The sequence below is a fragment of the Urocitellus parryii genome, chromosome 12 (assembly GCF_045843805.1).
Source record: "Urocitellus parryii isolate mUroPar1 chromosome 12, mUroPar1.hap1, whole genome shotgun sequence".
In the NCBI taxonomy this organism is placed as follows: Eukaryota; Metazoa; Chordata; class Mammalia; order Rodentia; family Sciuridae; genus Urocitellus; species Urocitellus parryii.
This window is the reverse complement of record NC_135542.1, coordinates 41,830,417-41,850,275: the sequence shown is the minus strand read 5'-3', so window position 1 is coordinate 41,850,275 and position 19,859 is coordinate 41,830,417. Positions and strand designations below refer to the sequence as shown.

Here is a 19,859-nt window from a genome sequence, read left to right as displayed (position 1 = left end):
AAAAGAAGAAGAAATGTGGACTGCTACCTCCACTGTGGCTGGTAATCCTCTTAAGCAGACTTTGCATACATCAAAAAGAGACTTAATATTTAATTATCTTCAAGGTGCCCAAAGTAGTGGCCCCACAAATCACCATGTTGCTGGGAAACCAGCCAACTCCTGCAAAATTAAACAGTCTGTGGCTCCTGCTCTCACTGCTTCTCAGAGAGATGGCAGTTTCTATTTTTCTAATGATTAGTGAACAGAATTAAAAATTCAGAGGTCCTCATTTTTTAATAGTTTGAGAGGCTTTAGTTTCTTTTCCAGAAATGTACCCCAGTGTGGGGGTAGAGGAGGAAGAAGAGGATGTGCTGGGAATGGGGAGGGAATGGATGTATTGTGTTAATCCCCTTGGTACAGTTTATCTGAGTTTTTCAGCTTTTGTAATTTTCTGGTTAACTGGTGCATGAAAAATATGGGTCAAAATACTGATGTTGCTTAAAAACTTACATACTACACCTCAAACTCCCCCCTCCATTTTTATGTAGAAGAGAACATGTGGTTTTGAGTTTTGCCTTTTAAGATTGAGTATGTCTGAACTTGTGGTTGTAAGTGATCACTAGAAAGAATTAATTTCAGACAACGTCTAGCCTCATTACAAAGTCAAGTTTTTGTCTGCCTCAAACAATCAAGGATATAATAACCCTTCTGGCCAGAGACTAGTTTGGCATTCTTTGCCAGAACATTAACAAAATAAGCACAGTCTCTCAGTTGAGGCTCAAAGAACATAGCAGAAGTTCAGTATGCAAAGCTCTATTTAGTACCCTAAAAGTAATTCACTGTTGCCTTAAATATCTTCATAGCTAAGAATCACAGACATGATTTACTTAACCAAATCTAAAATAATATTTCATGATACGAATGAGTGTACACATGTATACTTTGTCTCTAATAGCTATGAACTAATGCAGCCCTGTAACTAGAAGAGAGTTCCAAAAGTTTCCCAGCTAGGTAATCATATTTTATAGAAAAGGATATGACTGTACAAAAAGCAGAAGTCTCTTCCTCAGATTTTAGTTTAAATGTCACCTTTTCTACAATGACTACACAGCTTAAATTAACCACACCAGTCACAATCTATTTTATTGCCCTTAATTCTGTATAAATCACCATGTCTGCTAACTTCTTCCTATCTATCCTTCTATTTGTTATATGATGTCTTTCTTCTTCCACTAGAATATAAATTCTGTGAGAACAGGGATCTTAAAGATATTCAATAAATATTTGTTGAATAAATTAATATTAAATCTTTAAAAACTTGTCCAAGGTCACCTTTAAATGGCAAGGCCAGGACTCCTCACTTTCAGTGCATTTCATCATCACTGTTAATGATGAAAAATTAGACCATGCTTTATCCCCCTTGTATGAGATAATGGAAAACCATTTTTACAAAGTAACCTGATACATCTGCATATATTCTGTCTCAGTTTGCCATACTTTGCTGATGGTGATTTCTGACCAGCCAGTTGCTTCTCATGTCGCATGCAAGCAAGGCACAAGCATGTCAGGATTCAAGCAGAGGTCATGTCCCTTTCTTTGCAAGACAATTGAAGTTGAGAAAGCGTTCATATTCGTTGGTCTTATAAATAATTGGCAACATCAGGAGTCATTCTTTATGGACAAAGTTCTTTGAAGATTTGCCCTCTTGCCACTGGTATCATCGGGTAGCAGAAGAGGGGACTATAGAATGTGTTCTGTGTGCACATTAATTTTAAAAACTGTCCTGCGGAGTAGTTACCATCTTTGTTTGAGAAGAGGTCACGTGATTGATTTAAGTTGACACGCCTTGTGAGTGGTAGACTGGAGCCCCAGCTCAGTTTCTGTCCAATCCCAAAGCCTGTATTCTTGGTCCTGTGCTACACTTCTTCCCATTTGCCAGGGAAATATATTCAGCACTAGAATCTGGGTTGCATTGGATTACGTAGAGCTTCCTAAATGAACCTCATTGGTGTGGGCCTCTACACTACTAGAGAATGTCGATCTATTAACAAATAGTCAATACCCTAAAGTGTTTAGGTGTCTAGATAGTCTAGGTCTGCCTAATACAGGATCCAGAGGTGGGCACCCAGCCTTTCTGTCTGGATATAGTGAGGGGAGACCAGTAAGAAAGAGCTGCATGAACCAAGTTCAGCACAGTTGGCATATGGTATAAAAGCAGGGGCCACCCTGAGGTGAGAGTAGAAAGGAGCACACAGACTGCCGTGAGCCTCTAGTGTCATGCTCAGGTTTCACTGTGATGACGCTAAGGTGACATGGAAGCATGGTGCTGGAGAGGTGACATGAGCAGATCAGTGTTCTGGGAGAAGCCAGCTGACCCCTGCATGAGCAGTGGACGGGAGGGATACCATTTGGAGGACTAAGATTGTGGTGGTCAAGTTGCCTGAACTTGGCACTAGCTATGAAGCTAAAAGAGGGTAGAAGGAGAGCTTGAATTATTAGCAGTGGACTTGGTCACTGTTTAGATGTGGGGGGATGAGCATAAAGTTTGATGTCGCTCTGAATTTTGTCTAAATTCCTAGGGAGAAAGTGGTGTGCTACTCAGCTTGGTAGAAAATATAGGAAATATCAGTTTTGGGGAGAAAGAAACTAAATTCAGGGAATTTAACTCTGCATAACATGTTCTGAAGGGGTGATGGGTAGAGAATTAGGAAGGCTCTTCTTGTCCCCTTCATATAAGCAGACTTTTTTTTTTTTTTAGTATTTGTTTTTAGATTTGGCGGACACAACATCTTTGTGGTGCTGAGGATCGAACCCGGGCCGCATGCATGCCAGGCGAGCACGCTACCACTTGAGCCACATCCTTAGGTCGGTGGAAGAGGCAATGCTGTCATGTAGCACTGTGACCAAGACCAAGACTGCAGAGAGGCTGTCACTCTAAAGCAGAGGCAAGGTGGACAGAGTCACCCACTGCAAAGCCCAGAGAGAGATCCCTGCCTCTGGGAGGACGCAGGGGAGCCAGGGCCAGTGTCAAGCTCCTTCCTATCCTAGCTAACAGTGACCACCTCCTAGGAAGGAGCTTGATTTAGCAAGTGTCACACTGGCCCTGGCTCCCCTGCGTCCTCCCAGAGGCAGGGATCTCTCTCTGGGCTTTGCAGTGGGTGACTGTGTCCACCTTGCCTCTGCTTTAGAGTGACAGCCTCTCTGCAGTCTTGGTCTTGGTCACAGTGCTACATGACAACATTGCCTCTTCCACCGACCTAAGGATTAGGGAGAAAAACTGAAGGGAAAGGGAAAAGCACAGGGAAAACCAGTGTGTGCATGTTGGCAGTGGTGGGGGATATGAAGTAGCTGGGGATAACTGTTTTACTTTTAAATTTGTCATTTTGAGGGCTGGGGATGTGGCTCAAGTGGTAGCGCGCTCGCCTGGCATGCGTGCAGCCCGGGTTCGATCCTCAGCACCACATACCAACAAAGATGTTGTGTCCGCCAAGAACTAAAAAAAATAAATATTAAAAATTCTCTCTTTCTCTCCTCTCTCTCTCTCTTTAAAAAAAAATTGTCATTTTGAAATAATTTTAGGTTTACCAAAAGAGTTGCATAAATTGTTCAGTGAATTTTGTATGCTTTTCACTCAGATTCACCGTATCTTCTCAGCCACAATTAACATCGACACATACTATTATTTAATTTACACATAGTTCATATATTGTCAGTTGTTCCACTAATTTCTTTTTCTGGTTCACATCCAAACCAGGTCACATATTGCATTATTTGTCATGTTTCCTTAGTTGCCTTTAATCTGGAACAATTCCTTGTTCTTGTTCATGTGATCTTTTTTGACCTTGACATTTTTAAAGTACTGGAAAGTTATTTTATAAAATGTCCCTCAACTTGATATGGCATGTATTCACGTTTCACATTTTGGGTAAGAATACCACAGAGGTGATACGGCCTTCTCAGTGTATTATATCAGCAGATATATGGTGTTGATTTGTTTCATTACTGATGACATTAATACTGACCACCTGACTGATGTGTTGCCAACCGTATTTCTTTATGAAATTATCATTTTCCCTTTTATAATTAATAAGTAACTTGAGAGAGAGCTTGAGATTATGTAAATATTCCAGTTTGCTTTGTACTTTCCTCTATTAATTATACCATGCATTAATTATTGCCTGAGATAATTATTACTATAGGATTTGCCAAATGGTAAGGTTTTCTTATATTTATCCCTTCATATCTGTTTATTCAGTTACTTATTTATGTCAGTATGAGCTCAAGGATTCTCATTTTGTTCTGTGGTTTTGTTACTATCATTTATTCTTTGCTCAAATTATCCTGAATTTGACCATTGGCGATTCCTTTAAGTTTCTCCTTTTCACAAATGCCCATCATTTTTGGAGCGCTTCTTTACTTCCTTCTCTTGTGCTTTCTGTGCCCAGTCCTGGGTACAATCATTGATTTCTGAAAGCTTTGGGTCCTTTATTGAAGAATGGTATCTAAAAGCAAGACTTGGTGCTAGATATGTTCAATGATAGTGTGCTGTTACAGTTTCTAGGTCCTCTGGGGGACCGAATGGAAAGTAATAAATGTGTGCATCTGCACAAATATACCTGAATCTACATCTGGTCCTGTGTCTGTCTGTATACACGTTAAAAGTCAAGTTCATATCAAAACCTCCAATTCCATTTCAATGCCAGAGTTCATTTTAGCCTTTCCAACTTTGCTTATTTGTAATTCCTCTGTTTCAGAGACTTTGGTTTCATTGTCCATAATTTATTTATATATTTGTTAATCCTGGAGATGAAGCAATTTTGAAATTCCCAGCCAACATTATTAGCTAGGATATACTGTTTTAATGAGTGTGCCTCCCCCCACCTCTCTTCTCTCACCCACATACAGACATCATTAGTGTGGATATTTTTTCACTTACAGTTAGGTTTATTTGTTTTCATTTGCTTGGTTTTCCCCTAATTGATTCTTATAAATTTTAATTACTTTTTAAAATACGTGAAACATGAACCTGGAATGTAAGAGATCATTATCTGGGATTTAGTGTATTTTTACTATTCAGTGTATTTTACTTACAATATTTCAAAGATTGCACATTCTTGGCCTGTAATTATGCTGAACATGTGGGATTTTGTGTAATTTCATTTTTGTACTCTTTGTTTTTGGAGAATGTATAGATACACATATAACTCCTTGGCCAACATTTTTTTCTGCTACCCAGAGGTCTCTTCAGGTAACTTCTAACTATAATGAAAATCAGAGTCCAGATAAAAAATTCTGAAAGCTATAATGAAAATCTGTTTCCATTTAAGCTAAGAAGGTGCTACCGATATTGTTGTTTTCATATTTTTTAGGGCCTTCTGTGGCCTGAACATTAGACTTTGTGTGTATATCATGTTTAAACATTGTAATTTTCTGACATAGATACTCTTATCACGCTATCCCATGGTAAATAGGCTAAGTATGGCTAAGAAATTTCTTCAATATCTCAAAAGCAATGTGGCAGAATTAGGTATGATAATGAATTAACAATACTAGTAATGACCATAGTGGCTCAGTGTTAACTCTGAGACACCTCTAAAGGTAGATTCCTGTTGGAAATCTGCATATATATTGTACTACTGTATTATATTGTGTTATACATTATGATGCACTGTAATATCCCCAAAGTAATATGATAAGGTGATATTGCCTTATTTTTTTACTATGAAAGCATTGAGGCTCATAGAGATCTTTTTATGTTGTCAGAGTGTTCAGTGGTAGGACCAAACTTCAAATGCGAGTCTGAATGATGTGCTACAGTAAAATGTTTCCAGCTCTATGAATTTTTCTAGTAATACTTCAAAAACTATAACTAAAAAACAGAAGCTTGGCCTTAAGAAATTAGCTTTAATAGCAGTTCTTTAAATACAGGTATATTTATAGGGGCTCATATGGCAATATATTTATCTGTAAGACAAAAATCTTTCCTTCTATTTTAACTCACAATATTTTCTCCTATCATATGTTTCACTTCAAAGTGCTTCATAAAACATTATATTTAGCTATATGAAAATATGTATTATGTGTTGAAGTTATAACAGCATTTATGGGGAGTGATTATAGCATATTTTATTGTTTAATTTCTATGTTTAGAGTTGTAATAAAATAAGTGGGGTACTATAAAAACTGACTCAGAATCACAACTGTTGGCTCCTGCAGTGTGTTCATAGGTATTTATGTGCACACAGAGATGGGGGAAAAACCCCATGGGAATCTCAGTTGCAGTTTCTTATTGGGCTTTCCTGGGCACAGGGGCACATTAGCAGCATCCTGGGAAGTCTTTTTTTTTTAGCAGTGGTGAACCATTTATTCTCAAGTGGTTCACAGATACCCTTGATTTCCTGCTGTGCCTTATGATTTGTAAAGCAGAGAGGGACAGCTTTTGCTCACCCACCAGGACTAGAACCAAAGGAGGAAGAGTTCAGCCTCTTTATTTCTTGTCAGGACATCCTTTGACCATGGCAGACAGTCTCACCTCAGCATGGGCTGGGAAGGCTATTAGAAATTTCAGGCTGTCTCAAGCAGTACACAGTTAAGTATTTATGAAACTCAATTCCTGTATCTACTAGTTATGTAAAAATGGGAAATCTCCCAGAAAAAAATATTCACTTTACTTTTAATGTTTAAAACTTCAATGACATTTTTAAAATTTTATATTTTCTTTTAAATACATCCACAAATAACTCAGAAATGAAAAATCCATAATTTATGTTCTATTGACATTTTTCTGTGTAATAGTAATACATATTGTCATTAATGGTAATAACTAATAGTATTTATTGAGTGCTTTCTATGTGTCAGGCACTGGATTAAGTACTGCCGAGGCTGATAAGAAAAGGTGCTTATCAACAGCTTATGATGGGTTTTGGTATCAAAATTTCCTTCCCCAGAAATTTTGTTTAAATCCAGTGAAGACAGCAGACTACATTGTACACCTGAAACCTTACCAAAGGAGTCACTTGAACAGATGGGTCCAGTGTGACGAGAGGTCAAATCTGTCACCTTTTCCTGCTTCTGTAGTCTGTTGAAGCAGGAGTATTTTGTTATATTTTGAAGCACTGTATACAAAAAATTCTCAAATTTCATTCTGTTCATGAAAAGAATTGCATAGAATCAAGTATCACTAGGTAATCTCACAGAAGCCAGCTAATAGCTCACCAACTCTTACAAGATAATCACCATACAGTGTTTAATATTGTTACTGCCAATAGTAGTCTTCTGAAGGTTTGTGATTATTTTCTATTTATAAAGTACTTCTGTGTGCATTAATACCTGTTTTATATTTGTAAATACCAGAGGTAAAAAAAAAAAAAAAAAAAAGCCACTGTCAATTTCCGTAACAAGATGCAGATTTCAGGGGGGTTGCCTCAGTTTAAGATATTTGTGTTCTCTTCTAGCAGCTACAGTGAAATTTAAGGTAATACTGTCTTTTACTGAGAATAGGTGACTTTGTTCTCTTTCAAGGACAGCAAGTCTGTGTCTGATAAGGAGACTGAAGCTACTTGACAAATTGACTTACAACAAGGGCTAAAGTCACCTAATTCAATGAGAAGAGAACCAACACTTTTTGAGAGACAAAAAGGAAAGAGAGATTCTTATTTGAGTTACATGAATTTTGCCTTTTAAAGTTTCCTAATATTCAGTTTAGTATCAGTATAGAGTAGTCACTAAATCCACAGGTACCCATGAAATATTGGACATTTTCACCTCTAGGATTTTGTTTGGTATCACCAAGGCAAGGACAGGGACAGGGTATTAAAAGCATGTTACCTTCCTGTTCACCCATGTCTTTGCTAGTTATTGTATTCCCATAACTGACTTCTTATTCACAAACATCATTTAAGTCTGTTATTTTTATCCCCTCAGCCTCAAAAAGGTTGGAAATATCTCCAAAGTGAACATTTTCTGTCGTACTTTGACTTCATCGTTATTTTTTGAAAGCTGCATATTTAATTAAATTGACCTTTTGTCATTTGTTTTCTAGGCTCTTTGGTGAGCTATGCTGAAGCATTTGACAGCCACCTAAAGTTAGTTTTCCCTCCACATTAAAGCATGTCCCACAGTCATTTCACACTGTAGCTGTTTGTAGACTAGTGTTCTCTGCATCACTATATTTTATGAACTATACTTAGATGCTTGGAGTACATATTTTATGTGGAACATATTACATCCTAGAACAGGGAAGCTATTATTCTTTCCTAGGTCTGTATCCAAGATGAACCAGTGCCTTGTTTTCAAGTGTTTTGGGGAATTTGATTTCCCATTATATGCATACTTACTGATCACATGCTCTCTTAAGTTCTGTGAGCCTCTGAGAACCATTTGATTTAACTTTTGTGGTCTCAGGGCAGTTCTTCCTTCCCTGTTTTTTCTTCCTAGATAATTGTCAGTTTTATGACAGTTATTTCTTCAACCTAAGTTGTTTTTCTAACTGTTAATGAGCAACATTACTAGATATAGTGTACAAATACATTGGGCCACAGCTATCTTCTAGAAAGTAAGTAGGATAGCATCATTATTTTTATGCAAAAATAAATGTGTATTAACCATTTGCTATGCTCCTTCTCTATTGGCCACTAGGATTTAATCATAGTTAAGATATTTAACATTTGGAGGCATATTCATTAAAAGTAGAAAATACAGAAGTACCCCATATGTTTACTATTTTAACATTCTTCTTAAGGACCTAAGTCAATTCAGTGAAAAAGAAATAGGATTGGTAACTTTTCATAAAGGCAAAATTGCCCTTGTTTACTTGCATATTGTTCTAATTTCTAGAAAGTCCAAGGTAAATACTAAAAATGACTAGAATGAATAAAGAAATTATATTAAAAGTTCTAATACATAATAAAAGAATATGTATAACACTATATACGTATATATATATATATATATACACATACACACACACACACACACACACACACACACACATATGAAGTTAGCTCTTAGAAGCCCTTGGGAACTTATAGTTCAGTAGGAGTCTATTAAATAAGCCTACTTACACTTAGTGTATCATTTTCATAAATAAATTTTAGAGTAAATGTTATTCAAAGGAAAATACATTAATACTTTCATTATGTAGAAAACTAAGGAATCTTCATTTAATACTCTTTTCTACAGAAAAGAATTGTGTTAAGATAGTTTTTGACTCATTCTCGATGCGATGATTACAAACATCAAAAAGCTATTGGCAGACAGTTTTTCATGAATTTCTCACACTTTTGCAAGTCTGAGCCAGAGGAACTGTGTCCTAGACTGACTTTTCAAGACTGTTTGTATAGCAGAGAGCCTCGGAAGGTAGAGGTGGTATCTCCCTGGAGGCATAAGGTCACCATGCTTGCTGTGCAGTGTAAGTCATTTTCCTCAGCTCGGCCTTCTGCAGAAACACAGCCCACTGTATGTGTTTGTGTCCCTATCTCTGCACCACTTGTGGGAATTGGAAAAGAGGCATAAGGAATGTTGATAGACTAGATACTGCTATTGCTGTAATGACAGTCTTTACACTGGCCTAGAAGTCTCCTAACCTATGGCAAGTCATTTTATTAGCTCAACGGAAGGATAAAGAATTCATAGTTGTCAAAGGCTCTCATTTCTCAATGGATGTCCTTCAAAATTATCTCCAGGTTCTGGATTCAAATGACCATTAACAAAGCACAGAGAGAAGGAGCTCTCCCCAGCCTTGTTCATGTGCATTTAAGCACCAGTTGACTTAGACTCTGAATGGGGCTGGTGTGGTAGAGAAGTTGTACAGAAATTTCAAGTCAGGCATCTCTTATTTGCTTTAAGCCAGGGAGGTAGTCCATCTCTCTTATGCTTTATGACCTGGTAACAAACGGCTTTAGGTAAGATTCCAATGTGGAGGCAGGAAGTCAGAGCAAATGCTGGGAGGCCACCAGCGTGCAGTGCAGGGAATGATTATCAAGTATCCAGCACAATGCTTGATATGTTCCATGCTTTATCTCGTTAAGTTTTCCTGTGGTCATGTGAAAAGATTGTCCCCTTACCCTGCCATGTTATCTTTGAGAATCAAGACTCAGATATACATGGAGTCACTAGTTAGTGAATAGTTGAGTAGAAATTCAAACGTACCACCCCTCCTGCAGTCCATTTCTGAATGTATTGAATGAATCCCAGATAGAATGTACTGTATGAAATGTATTGAATGAAATAGAGTAAATATATTAAAGTGCTAAATGAGGTCCAAAGAAGGGACTCTAGTAAAATCACGTAGCTAACCATTTCTACAGATGTACAGATGTAATATCAGTAAATCTGCCATGTGTAGCCTTTCTGTAAGTGACTTTCCTGTTGGCAACATTTTCTTTTTAAATTTTCTATATATTTCCAATAACCAAAAACTTATGGCACATCTATGTGTATTTAATATCATTTATGCTAAATTATTTTATAAATTAAAAGTTACCTTTATTTTTTTGTAATTATGTCTGTTTATTCATTCATTGACTCAGTAAGTACCTGTTGTATAAGAGGCTTTGTTTTAAGTAATAGGGATAAAGCACTGAACAAAAAGTGGTTTCTACTTTCAAGGCACTAACATGCTTTTGCAGGAAGAAAACCTAGAGTAAATATATGTCATGTAGTTGTAAATGGTGAGAAGATGGGCACAGGGCATGCTCCTCTAGGGAAAGCAGTCTAGCAAGGCCTTTGCTACTAGGGCAGTGTTTGAAGGAAACAGTGTTTGAGCGACTCTACTGGCTGAAGGAAGAATGTGCCAGGGGAAACAGCTCAAAGTTTCTGAGGTGGAAGCATGCCTGATATTGTGCCAGGAACCTCAGTGAGGCCAATGGCTGGAGTCAGATCAGGTACATGTCTTGAGTTTGAAATTTAAAAAAAAAAAAAAAAAAAAAAAAAAACCAACTTCATAAATAGGTAAGATAATAGTACCAACCTCCCACTTTGAAGACTAGCTTCAGTAATTTAAAGCTTACAGAGTTCTCTAGTTTCAAGACATCCTGGTCTGACTATAATTCTCTTTTAGTTCTGTCACTTGCTGGCCCTGTTACCAGGACAGTTGAGCCCATTTCCTCCTCTGTAAAGTGAGCTTACTAATGCCTGTGCTGTCCTCCGCACAAAACTATTGGGAGGGACGAGTGACTTACTGTATTATGAAGTTATTTTTAAAAATGGTGCATTGCTCTTGGGTGACTGTTCCACAGAAGAATGGCATGGGTCTTGAAGGCAGTTCGTGAAGTATCTGGCAGGTCACTGTGTGAGCCAGGCTTTCCACAGTGATTACCAACTGTTCATAGTACAATTAATGTTTGTGAAAAACGGAGAATTTGTGGTGTGACATTTTGATATGACTTCTTGGGATCAGAGCCAGAATGACCATTAAGTTAAATGTTTTGGAAACATGCATTAGTGCAGACAATTTAGCAAATATACAGGTAACATCTATTCTCATTATCATTTCAAGGTATCATCTGAATTTGTACACAAATTATGAATTCACCGTGTGCTTAAACACAGAGGATCTGTGCTGAGAGGCCAAAAAAATGGGAAAACAGATTTGTCTTACTTTTATGCTTATGGTCATTTTAACTAGAAACAGCAAATATTTTTTTCCACTGAGACACTAGAGGCACGATTTGCTTTAGGCCTGCCTCAGTATAAAAGAAAAATCATTCAGTTATTCAGTGAAAAAGAAAAAAAAATGAGTGTTGTATATTTGACAGACTTCTTTTGCATTAGAAATGGAGATGTGAATGAAGGATATTTTTTCTTGGTTTTAATGTATAGCAAAAGCATATTCTGACAAAAACACCCTAGTAAAATCTCTAATTTGACATTTACTAGACTACACATAGGCTTACAGTTTTCAAGTGAAAATTAGAAATTAATTTTGAATATTTTAAACTTTAGAAACTTAATGTGGAGTATAGTGAAATAAAACATTTTCAAAGAAAACAATTTCATATTTTAACATGTTAAATGCCAGTGTACTAGTTAAGTGGAAATCTACTTTGGATTTATTTGGATAAATAGTTTTAAAAAAAACCTTCCTGAAATCTTGTAGTATAATTATTTGGAATTTTTAATATAATTATTTGAAATTAAGGCATAGAGCTTTTGAAGATTAGGTACTACTAGTCAGTTTTTCATTATGATAATGAAATTCCCGAGGCAGGCTAACTTTATAAGGAAGAGAAGTTTATTTAGCTGATAGTTATGGAGGTTCAAAAGCATGACAGTGGCAGTGGTTCACTCTGACAAGGGCCTTCTCAGTTGTGTCACATCATCGTGGGAGCCCGTGTGTGAGGGGAGATCACATCAATGGAAGCTGAAAGAGAAAAGGTCCTCCCAAGTCATACCCCCAGTGATCTTGGAACCATTAGGCCCGACCTCCCAGTGTTTTCTACTATCTAGCATCACTGCACAGACATCAGGCTCCCAACATATGAACGGACATTTGAGTGACAACACCCAAACCATAGTAGTTTGTTTTGGGATGTTGTTGAATTTTCCCTAAGCACATTATAAAAATTTTCAAGTGTTTAATCAAAGTAATCAAATTTGAATTCTTCTATAAACTGGTTAAGTAGCTTTGCCATTAGTTTCAAGTGTGTATTTCTACTTCCAGGTAAACATAGCTGATGTTGAGAATGAAGAGAACCGGTACTCTCTATTCATGGAACTCTTGGCATCTAGTCAGCATGAGGTGGAATTTCAGCACTTGGTTTTGCTCTTGCAAGCCTGGCCACCTATGGAAAGTGAAAATAGGTAAGTATTGCAGTTAGCCTGATTAGAGGTCTTTGGTCTAGACTACATTTCTGAAAATGTAGCATCTCTAAAGAGCCAGTCAAAGAATATAAGTATGTTCCCCTTATTTGAGGGGTGTGCATTCCATGACCTACAGGGCTTCCCGAACCTTTGGACACCACTGAACTCTATGTGGTCCATGTTTTTCCTATACACACACACACACACACACACACACACACACACACACACAAGTTTAATGCCGTTTCCATCTTAACTAAGCACTCATCATGCACTGTGAGTTACATCTTAAGTTCAACAATGAAACTAGCATGAATTTATTCAAAACTTCTCAGTTAAAAGATTCGTTCTTAACCATAGTTCTTACTGCCTCAGCACATGGGATTTTTTTCTCATGAAATTCAGAACTTTCCCATTAGTCACTCAAAGAAGACACTGTGAACCTTCTGTTTGGCACATCCAGATTCCCAGAATCACTGCTCTTGAACTTTGGGGACATTATTAAGTGAAATAGGGATTGTTTGAACACAGGTACTGAGATACCTGGATGGTTGATCTATTAACAGAGATGTTAAATGGAACATCTTCCATTAGCCATTTAACAACAGAGATGTTAAATGGCTAATGGAAGAACATGGATACACTGGATAAGTATGCAATTTAAAACTTAAGAATTATATAATCTGGCATTTTCCATTTAGTATTTGTAGCTGACCATGAGTAACTGAAACCTTAGAAAGTAAAATTGGAAAAGGAAGGTGTGTGTGTGTGTGTTTAATCAATATTTGCCTTCTAAGGTCATTAGCATTGGTTTTGAAATACTGCAATGTCTTTCCATTTCTCTTTGCTTCTACACCCACTTTTTCTTACACTTTTTCTTCAAAAGTTTCAGACTGTGCTGGATAAACATATCCAATTTATGATGTCAACACAATAACTTTGTTCCAGTATTTTGTTCCAGAGAATTTCTTGCCTATCTTTTGACACAGCGTTGTAAGCTCCATGTGGGTTAAATGAATCATTCCCACTTGTTGGGGTTGCACACCATTATGTACAATTTACATAGGTTATCAATCATTCACACAGACCTACAAAGAAAGGTGATGTTAGCTGATTTTGTAGATGAAGGAATAGTAGCTCAGAACTTAAATAATATCAGGCATCACAGAGCTAATAAGTGGAGGAGACTCAGTTGTACCTAATATCTGGCTTTCTTTTCTGCTTATGTTGTTTCTTCTGTTTCCTGCTGGGCTGACAGCTGCTGCTTTCATCAGCATGGGTTGCTTCTCTAGTCCCTGTGCTAGCAGCCACAAACCAACCGCCCCCCACCCACCGCGCGCCTTTTTTGGAAGAAGTGGCCAGATTTCCTCTGATTGCACATGCTGGCTGTCATGAGCCACAGTATCTCATTGGTGAGGCCCAGCCTACTCGGATGCCGTTTGCTCCAGGTCTGAGTTTGTTCCCTAAGCTCTGCCCCAGGCCAGTGCCCATCTCCATGTGTAAGAAGTGAAGGACGTCCTCCTGAAGATAATATCATTTTGTGATTAGTTTAGAACTGAAAGAACATCTGAAGAAGACTCTTTATGTGAACCCAAAGATGAGACTATTAGGAATTTCTGAAGCAAACCAAGGAGAGAAATATTCCTATTTTGGTTTGATTTTTTTAACCAAACATTTTCAGAAAGAAAAAGGTATTTCTCAGATCCTGTCATCTGTGGCTAGTGGCATGCTGGCTTGCGGCCTTCACGAACAGGTTTCTACCTGTACTGTTTGAGCTCTGCATTGCAGACTCTCCCAGCTCATCATGAAATCTCCAGTGCCTTTGTGACAATGGATTATCTTGGCAGAGCTGGGGGTATGTTAAAGAATAGGTCCTGAGTCCAGCTCTCTTTGGGACCTGGAATCTGTTTCTGAACAAACTTCTGGTGACCATAATGTGAAGCAGGCCCAGAGCTCACTGATTGGATTGTCAGTAATGCTTCACTCTTTAGGAAATTATTAGAGTTCATTTGTAGATTTCCTCATACCCTCATTTCTGAACTCTAAATGTGACATGACTATTATATAAGTTAATTATCTGGTTTTTCGGTTTCTTTTACTTTTAAAACATTAAAATGACATTTAAAGTCATTCACTTGGCCAAGTCATTCACTTGGCCAAGTCATTCACTTGGCCAAGTCATTCACTTGGTTCATTTTAAGTGAACTCAAAGCAACTTCACTTAAAACATGTATTGCATTTATAACATTTACATGCATTTATATACAAGATCTATTAGTTTTATAATAATATTCTTACTTTTGAAGTCACCTATGAAATAATTTTTAAATTGTTATCCTGTACATGACAGCTACTTTATTATATCATTACAATGAGGACAAAGCATTAAGCAACCTGTGTACCCCTTAAGAGTATTTTTCCTCCAATAAAATTTTGACTTTAGCACTTCTAAAATAGCCAAAAAAAAAGGAAGATAGTGTAAGAATGACTGCATGTTGCTAGTCAATGCAATAAAGACTATAAGTTAAAGAATTTGCTTGATCTACATGACAGTTTACTAATATAAATTGAGTATCTTTTGGCTGAAATGCTTGGGACCAAAAGAATTTCAAATTTTTGAATATTTAAATATACATAATGTGATTTCATTTAGATTTCATCTACACCCTACACAAAGTCTTAAAAACACTTATGCACAGTGTTTTTAATGTGCCTGGATTTTGATGGCAACCTGTCATGTGAGATGAATGGAATTTTCCACCTTCATGCATCTTGTCCAATCTAAAAAAGTGACAGATTTTGGAGTATATTTTGGATTGGGAGATTTTGGGTTAGGGATGATCAGCCTCTATCAACTTTGGTTTGGGGTTTTAGTCCCTTATAGGAAAATACAGTGCTCAGGGAAAATATACCAGATTTGTACTTCCGGAAGATTCATAGTTTTTCACCCACTATATCACAACTAGCTGGTGAAAGTGTTTTGATCCTTTGTTGTCAAAGCCATATTGACCATGAGTCCATTGTCCTGGCAGATTAGCATTCTTACTCTAAGAGATAGTCCAGTAGAGAAAGGCCCTGGACCTCGGAGGAGAGTGGAGGTATATCCTTTAGTTGAGCAAGACTCCTCAGCCTGTCAGGAGCTCTCTCGGAGCTCTTTGTATCTTGAGATAAGCGGTATTCTTGGTCCTCAGAGATTGTTAGTTTGAGCTGACACACCAGTGCTGCCAAAGGCTAGTGTTGTAGGTCCCCTTATCACTATTGTACTTGAAATTGTTTTCAGCAGGCAAGGACTAGACTTCCTTCAAGGGAAGGCCCACTCCTGCTTGTTGAATGTCTAGAACCTAAGTGCTTTGCTAAGGAGACAACAGACTCTTAATAAATGATAAAGTACTTCTGGCAATGTTTATATGAAACATGGAATAGTGGCAGCCAGAGAAGGAAAAGAAAAGGCAAACCATGTTCTAAATACAAGAAAGCAACATGAAGTACAAAGCACACCACATACTATCTGTTGCTCCTCAGTTGAGCTCCTGAGCTGACTCCCTTGCAGTAGTAGTAACAACAGGAGCCAGGAGTAGCCTAGTGAATATTAAAGTGTGCTTGCTAGTAAGAGTAATGCCACAGTGACATATTTCATTCATTAAATAAAGAACTCTGCCAGGAAAACATTAAATTGCCTTTCACTAGAAAATAACAGGCCCCAAAGAGTTGGGCAACTTCCCCAGAACCATGCGGCTGGGTTAAGAGTTTTAAATAACTTCTCAGAGTTACCCAGGAAATAAGTCAAGGGGGCTGGCATCAAAGCTCAGGCCTTTCTACACCATCCTCTGTTCCCATGCTCCTGTGCTGTTTGTTGATGCCACAGCAAGCTGTTTCCGCCTTCACATGCTGTCTTCTCTACAAGATCGAGTCGAAGGAACTTATCTAGTTTCTGATTGTAGTCTGCCATTAGCATTTTATTTCATAAAGTGGAATTTCTTTTCTGTTTTAAAGTCTCCTGCCGCAATTTTGAGAGCTCTAATTTCCAGTGCTTTGACTCTTCCTCCATTAGAACCAGTATAACCAGTAATCCATGGATGAGACTAGCTACAGAAATGCTGACCAGATGTACAGTGGACAACAAGGAGGAGCTGGGGAATGAAGTTTTGAAGATCTGTCGCTCTTTATATGGCACCAAGCATATGCTGCCGGCAGAGGTGAGTAGGGGGTTTCAAGTGGATTCCCCAAGGATCCTTTCTCTTATCAAAACTCTTTATTCTAAGCAACACCAGTGACTGTACCTGAGGAACGTTTAGCTTGTGCCATTGCTGGTAGAGGCCCATAATTTGTAATGGATCTAATGAAGAAGAGCAATGCTGAAAGGATGTTTAGGAGTGGTTTTCTCTTCCTCAGAGCTCTGAAGCAGTATTCCTTTTGCAAGTCCCAGAGCGTAACCCAGTTCCAGTTCTAGTTCTCTCTGGATGCCCTTTATGTCTAACCCAAGTTTGTGTTCTGAGGAGGTCACAGTAGCTCATTTGTTACCTGTTTGAACCGGGTCAGTTGTAAAGTGGTAATAAGCTCTAGCAGTTTCCTTGGCCAGTAACAAATAACCACTCTGAATTTTACATACCTCTTGACATAAAATTGAAACAAGATTGTATAACTATAATATTTATTCTATGGCATGGTAAAAACCTAGCCATTTTGACCTTTGTTCTCTATTTAATCTCATGATTTGACTCTCACAGACAATAAATATATATGTATAATATATATTATATGTACTAATATATTAGTCTATTGTAATATATTATTCATGTAACATGTATTATACATATAGTACATATTACATTAATGTATGTAAACATACTTAGATGTGTATATGAAAACACTTAGTACATTCTATTAATTGCAGCCTCCTTCCATGTATACTAATAACTCAGCAGCATATTTGAGCAATTTACATGTCTTAAATTTAAGCATTTAGATAATGGCATTAAATTGATTAATTGGTTTTGAGTTTCTACCACATAGGAGATAAAGTTGAAAATAAAATTGTAGATAACATCCTCATTGTAATCACTCAAGGAAACTATTCTTATTATGAATGCACATTTAATGAATTGTTTTCCAAGTGAGAGAATGGATAAGCATTTTTTGATTGAATTTTAAAATATTTTATCCATTTAAGGAAGTCGTCCAACCAGCAGAATGATGAAATTATTCTATGAAATATTTAAAATACCAACCTCAAAAACAACATCCCCTTGCCCCAGAGGAGTATGATTTGGGTTTTGTACCATGACCCACTGATACTAGCTGCATACTGACCTGTGATCCTCTTTGCTGTATTGTGAACACCTGTAAGATGGGACCTGTGACTGAATGTCTATGTCCCCAGGGCAGGGTTCAGCCCTGCATAGAGTGGGGCTCAACACAGTTTAGTATCTACACCAGGGCAAGAGTACGTGAATAATGTGGGTTTCCCCTTCACCTTAATGTACGCTAAGATTAAGCATTGCCAGACCAGGACCAAATGCCAGAAGTGTCCCACTGTCAGTTCTGCTGAGGGAAGAACATTATTTAGGATCTAGAGTATTGTCTGACAAGCTACTGGTAATGGTCATAACCAATGTTTACTCACACTCAAGAGTTTCACTTAAACATCTCCTTCAACCTTCAACACGGCCTGTAAGGGTGTCCCCTTATGTCCACTGATAGCTGATGGAACAGAGACTCTGAGGTCAAGGGTCACTTCAACTTCTTCAGTTGTATATGGCTCTTCAGACCAAGTCTCTGTTGAATGCTCAAAAAAAGACTATTTTCAGATAAACCATTGTTGCAACATTTGTGATACGTTGGAAGTGCATGTCTGCCTTTGTACAAGTGCATATCTGCAGTTGTATACGCTTTTATTGTTAGTTTTTTCTTGTCCATATACTTTTTTCAGTAATGGCTTATAAGAAGCTAGCATCTAAACTTATTAATGGTTGAGAGGTAAGATTATTAGGATCTCTCCCATTGCCTAGAAGAGTTTGTGTTTTTAAATATCTTTATTGGTTTGGTTTTACCATTAACTTTTCTAAGGCAAAGAATATAAGCTAGCTGATGATGTGACTACTGAATCTTTGACCTTGACACCATCCACTGGCCAGGTAATCAAAGCTCAGTTGCAATTGTACATTATCTGTTAGCCACCTAGGAATAGGTAACAGATGTGCATGGGTGTCCATTGTAGTAGTAAATCTTGTTCATATTCTTGACATTTAAATTTTAGGTAAATCTTCTTGGACATCAAAGGAAATAGGTCACAAGTTGTGCTTTTTTTTTTTAACCAAAAAATAAGACTTAGTGGTTCAATGAGAAGTTAAATACCTGTGATGATTCAGTGCTTGATCTGCTTGTACAGCCAGGTTGAGGTACTTGGAAAAGTAGAATAATACATTATATCAGTGCTACTGATTGATCTCAGGATCTCCAGTCAGTGATTCCTACATGCTTTTTGGAGGTCACAATAGAAACACAGCACCTAGAGCACGTTTTTCTACAGTCCTCCCCTCTCCACTTCACAGAAAGGGCTCTCCTTGCTCTCCACAGAACTGGGCACGCCACACATGCAGAGCAAAAGGGGGCCTAGGGGTGCACCAGGCTGCCCTGTTCACACAGGGCTTCAGCACTACCTGCGGTCTTCTCCACACCTTGTTTTCTGGTCTCAGAAAATCTCAGAGGGACTCTAGTTCTGTCTCTTTCATGGTGTTCCCAGGCTGTGAGGAGACTTGAACTGAGACCACCTGTGCACTGCTTCACACACAGCACTCACTACCATCCATAAGGCCTTAATTTTCTTGGGGTGGAAAAGGTAGTAGATTAAAACCCACCTCAGAGTAGATTATTATGACTTCTGTGCTCCAGTTGAATGAAATGAAAGATAATTATTAAAGGAGTTCTGTTGCCTCGGTGACTTTTCTTCATTTTTTTTTTTGTGCTGCCTCAGTTTCTTTCTTTCTCTTAATTGGTCACATTTATAGATTTTTTTTCCCCTCATGTGCCGTGATCACAGGAAGTTTGCCAGTGGTATATATTGCTCTTGTCAATGGTTC

General features: G+C 37.8%; 1 protein-coding gene across 2 annotated transcripts in view; it reads left to right on the top strand.

Annotated features, from left to right (window-relative positions):
• Nucleotides 1-19,859, top strand: part of Nbas (NBAS subunit of NRZ tethering complex) — a 324,194-nt gene that overhangs the window by 292,304 nt on the left and 12,031 nt on the right. For both annotated transcript variants that reach the window (XM_026396378.2, XM_026395637.2), the window contains 2 exons: nt 12,641-12,780; nt 16,832-16,976. In XM_026396378.2, coding sequence (XP_026252163.2) covers nt 12,641-12,780; nt 16,832-16,976 — 285 coding nt within the window. The remainder of the gene's footprint in view (nt 1-12,640; nt 12,781-16,831; nt 16,977-19,859) is intronic.